Source organism: Engraulis encrasicolus, chromosome 8 (genome assembly GCF_034702125.1).
Source record: "Engraulis encrasicolus isolate BLACKSEA-1 chromosome 8, IST_EnEncr_1.0, whole genome shotgun sequence".
In the NCBI taxonomy this organism is placed as follows: Eukaryota; Metazoa; Chordata; class Actinopteri; order Clupeiformes; family Engraulidae; genus Engraulis; species Engraulis encrasicolus.
In genome coordinates, this window is record NC_085864.1 from 5,146,328 (window position 1) to 5,151,327 (window position 5,000).

The window sequence follows — 5,000 nt, forward strand, 5'->3', positions numbered from 1 at the left end:
ATGGAGGACGCTAGGATGGAATGAAGGAGGGGATAACAAGGTCTAAAGGAGGGGAGAAAAAAGGAGGTGAAAGGGTTGTAAGAGAAGTAGAGGAGGAGGACAGAGAGAGGAAGGGCACGGGGAGGAAGAGATGGGAGATGAGAAGCGGAAAAAAAGTAAGCAGAGGAAGAGAGGAATGCGTGAAAGAAGGAGGGGAGAGAAAGAAGTAGAAGACATGATGGAAGTGGAGGAGGAGGTTGATGAGTAGAGAGAAGTGATAGGGAAAAAAAGGAATGACAGGAATGAAGGAGAGGGGGGAGAAAGAAGGGGGAGATGCAAGTAGAGAGGGTGGTGGTGAAGCAAAGGAGAGAGAAAGAGTGTGTGAGTATGTGTGTGTGTGTGTCAGAGAGAGAGGGGGGGTGCAAGGAGAAAGGAGAGGGGAGGTAGAGAGTGAGGGAGAGAGGAGAGGGGAGGGAGGGATGGAGGGAGGGAGAGGGGAGGGAAGGAGAGAGGAGAGGGGAGGGAGGCAGGGGAGCTGGGCAGCTTCCAGTGGCCTGAGGGGCCTGAGGGGCCGCTGGGCTGAACCTGCCGGCCCTGTCTGCTGCTGGTGTAATTTAAAAACTGGCTACAGCAGCAACAGAGAGGGGGTGGGGGGAGGAAGACATGGAGAGAAACAGGGAGAGGAAAGGGGGGAGGGTGAACGAGAAAGGGACAGAGAGCGTGGATGAAGGGAATGGAGAGCAAGGGAGAGTGAGAGAGAGAGAGAGAGAGAACAAGAGAGAGAGAGAGAGCAAGACAGAGAGAGAGAGCAAGAGAGAGAGAGGGGGAGAGAGAGAGAGAGAGAGAGAGAGAGAGAGAGAGAGAGAGAGAGAGAGAGAGAGAGAGAGAGAGAGAGAGAGAGAGAGAGAGAGAGAGAAACGAGGGGAACCTGCTGGCGATAATTCAGCCTCATTTCACGCTTTTGGAGAGCGAGTTCCTCCTGTGCTGCCTCAGAGCCGCAGCTCCAATCACAGCAGCGAGCTACTGTAGCCCTCACCTTCTCACCCCAACACCCCCCCTCTCCACCAAACAAGCACACACACACACACACACGCTCGCGCGCGCGCACGCACGCACGCACGTTACCCCCTTACCTTCTTACCCTTTCACCCCTCCACCTACGACAAGCAAGCACACACACACACACACACACACCCTTTTTACCTTTTCACCTTGCTCCAGTCCTCACCCCCTCTTTCTAATTGTCATTCCTCGCCCAATCCTCCTCCAGACCAAAAAACGCACGCACGCACGCACGCGCACACTCCACAAACTCCACCCACCTTACCTCTACATCCAAGCTCTGACTGACCACACACACACTTTACTCCTGAACCCTGCAACCCCATCTGACTCCTATCTACCCCCAACCAACCACCTACACACACAGACACACACACAGACACACACACACACACACAGACACACACAGACACACACAGACACACACAGACACACACAGACACACACAGACACAGACACAGACACAGACACACACACACACACACACACACACACACACACACACACACACACACACAGACACACACACACACAGACACACACACACACACACTTTCTATCTCTTTCTTGTTCGCTCTCTCTCTCATTCAGTCTTGTATCTCAAAGCGATCAGCCATCGCTGACCACCCACACACAAACAGACACACAGAAACGCACAAAAACACACAGACACACTTTCTCTCCCCGTCTCGTACCTTGTAGGGGTCGTTGGGGTCCTGCCAGGCCACCTGGAACATCTGGCGTATCTCCTCTGCGAGGCCGATGCGGGCTCCGCTATTGGCCGAGATGTAGAGGCGGGGGACGCGGCGCTGACGGGCCAGGATGGAGGCCTGCTGGAACAGCACGTCCTCCTGCGGCCCGAAGGAGCCGATGCGGTGGGTGATGTCGTTACAGATGACCACCACCTCACGCCCCCCGGGGTACTCGGGGGTACGCAGGGTCATCAGCCACGCCACCATGCCGATCTGTGGAGGGGAGGAGAGGAGAGGTTTTAAACGGTGCACTGTGTAATATGTTTTAGCAGTTTATTTGCAGAGTTCGTGCCCATTCACTGTCCACCATCAAATTCAAAAGTATTCATTATGACGGGGAAAATTGCACTTTTCATACATGAGAAGGTGGGTCTTTTCCATGGCCGCCATTTTGTATTTCCAGAAATAGGCATTTTTTACTGTACATTGGTCATACTAGTAAATATTATAGTATGAATAACACATTAGATGTAGGGCGAGAGGAAGTGGTTTTAATGCAATGAACTACATAACCACAAGATGTACAGTAGACCACCATGACCATCTGTGTTGACGAGGAAATGTTTTAACAAAAATGTTTTCATTCCCCCCCCCCCACAAAGCTATGACATTTTACTTTTAAATTGAACACTTAAATGGAAAATTTTAACAGCAATGTACAACTTGCGATTTTTTATTGCAGTGCATTGCTTATTTGTTGAATGCATTCATTTCAAAGGCACAATAAACTTTGGTAGACCTTATCGACAGCCACAACTGGAGCTAAGTCTGACCATAATTTAAAGGGACACTGTGCAGGAAATGGTCAAAAAAGGTACTGCAACTATGCTGCTCACTTTAAACTGGGCTGCCTATTGCCAAATTTGATCTTTACATGAAAGTTTTCTAAGTAATAAACAAATATTTTCTTGTATGGTCCAGGTAGAGTCATTTTTGCAGCTAAAAATGGCTATTTTTGGAAATTCAAAATGGCGGACCATGGAGAAGATCCCCCTTTTCATGTATGAAAACTGCAATTTTTCCAGTCATAATGAATACTTAGAATTTGATGGTGGTGGTAAGTATTCATGAAAAATGTAACATTAGTGAATGGGCAGAATGAATTCTGGAAATAGACAATTAAAAATCTCACACAGTGTCCCTTTAAGGGAAAGGCACAATAAACTGGTTTTAAACAAGAAGTGAAATTGAAACGGAATAAGCTTAAAAAAAGGCAGAAAAAAAGTCATGTGGGGGGAAAGGTGTGGTGACCCCAAACTTTTGACCAGTAATGTACATACGTACAGAAATGTATAGAAACATTAGATGTAGGGCGAAGAATAGAAGAGAAGTTTTAACAGAATAAACTACACACATCATGGCGATGGTTTGGTATGGCAAAGGGGAGGAGAGAGGAAAGGCACAAGGGGAAGAGAGGTTGATTTAACAGAGTGAACTAGGTGGGGTGGGGAACTAGGATGGTCTGCTGACCAGAACAACTGTACTTTACAAGAACAACAGAATGAGCTAAAAAAAAACATGAGGTGACTAAGTCCATTTTTGGACAAGGGGGAGGAGAGGAAACAGTTTGATATTGATGTGTAAAAACATTAGGGCGAAAAGGAGCAGAGAACAAGCTGTAAAAACATGAAATGTAGGCCTACATGGCGATCTTTGTTTTATAATAATTGTAATACGTTTATACTATACAATAGCTATACCATTATGATACTTGTTATACAGTCTGATGTCATCTCTTGTTAAGTGACTTAGAGTCAATGCCGGTACTATGTATTAGGCTGTTATTAACTCTTAATGCTGCGGTAAAATGACGTGAGAGATTAACCTGGACATGCTCCACCCATCACTGACACACACCTCCCCCAAGTTAATGCTAGCAAATGGCCACTTAATAAAAGAGCTGCTCAACTTGACACGAGGAGGGGGCATTTATGTCAACAGAATCACAATTAATGTCTGTGTCTGTCTGTGGCCAATGCTCGCAATGCATGTCAACAATCGCTGTCAGCACAAACGCGTCATCAACCACCCTTACTGCGACGCTAAGATGACTAACCAGTGACTGACCCAACATTGGACGCCACATCCCTGACAATGGAGAGCGCTCATGATTAGTGTGTAGGGCTGATTCCCACGCAGAGCCAGCCGTCATCATATGAGCATGTGTCATCATGGAGGGGGGACATCACTGTGTGTGTTTGCTTCTTTGTCCTTTATTTAACCCCAGGTGACTGTGGAATCAATTCCAGAATGGTACTTTCAGAGTCCTTACGCACACATTCACACACGCACGCGCGCGCACGTGCACGCACGCACCCACGCACAGACAGAAACACACACACACACACACACACACACACACACACAAACCCTACGGCACCCCATGCAAGTCATCGGTACACAACTGCAGCTTGCTCGAGGCTTGAGGCTGCTCTCCACCACAACTCCTCCAGAGTCGAACACTTCTGAAGAAAAAGAGAGACCCCCATGGGCCACTCTGCGCCACTGCACCCTTGCTGGCTGGCTGACTGGTTGGCTGGCAGTATCTTCTCCTGGGCTCTCTGCCTTGCATTCCCTATCTCTGTCTCTCTGTCTCTCTGTCCCTCTCTCTCTCTGGAGCTGGATGCCATGCCACATGTGCTCATGCCACCCGGTGAGAATCACGCCCAGCAGGGCAAAACAAAAGACACTTACCGCGCTGATTCAGGCAAAAACAAAATGCTTACAAGGTGGCAGGGCCTTGCTCCCCTCCCTGCAACCCCCGCCTTGCAACCCCCCAAGTCAAGTCAAGTCAAGTCAATTTTATTTTTATAGCGCATTTCATACACAGGTGCAACTCAATGTGCTTCACAAAAAAAAACAAAATGCAAAAAGAAAAAAGACAATTAAGTCAAAGAACATCTAAAAACACCAAGATTAAAAACACATGGTAAGTAGAAAACATAAAAAGAACAATATATATATATATATTTAAAAGTGTTTAAAAACATTCAGATAAAAACACATGGTAAGAAACAAACATAGAAATAAAAATTATATAAAATGCAAGCTAGTTAAAAGCATCTGAAAACAGCTTTGTTTTGAGTCTAGATTTAAAGCTATTAATACTGGGTGCATTTTTTACGTCGTCTGGAAGCTGGTTCCAAAGCTGTGAAGCATAGAAGCTAAAGGCTGCCTCTCCACACTTTGTTTTGACTTTTGGAACCA

At 46.9% G+C, this 5,000-nt stretch overlaps 1 protein-coding gene across 4 annotated transcripts in view; it reads right to left on the reverse strand.

Moving 5' to 3' along the window:
- The window catches only part of LOC134454083 (acetyl-CoA carboxylase-like), a 132,582-nt gene that overhangs the window by 74,328 nt on the left and 53,254 nt on the right, over positions 1–5,000 (reverse strand). For all 4 annotated transcript variants that reach the window (XM_063204859.1, XM_063204860.1, XM_063204861.1 and 1 more), the window contains one exon: positions 1,737–2,006. In XM_063204859.1, the coding sequence (XP_063060929.1) occupies positions 1,737–2,006 (270 nt within the window). The remainder of the gene's footprint in view (positions 1–1,736; positions 2,007–5,000) is intronic.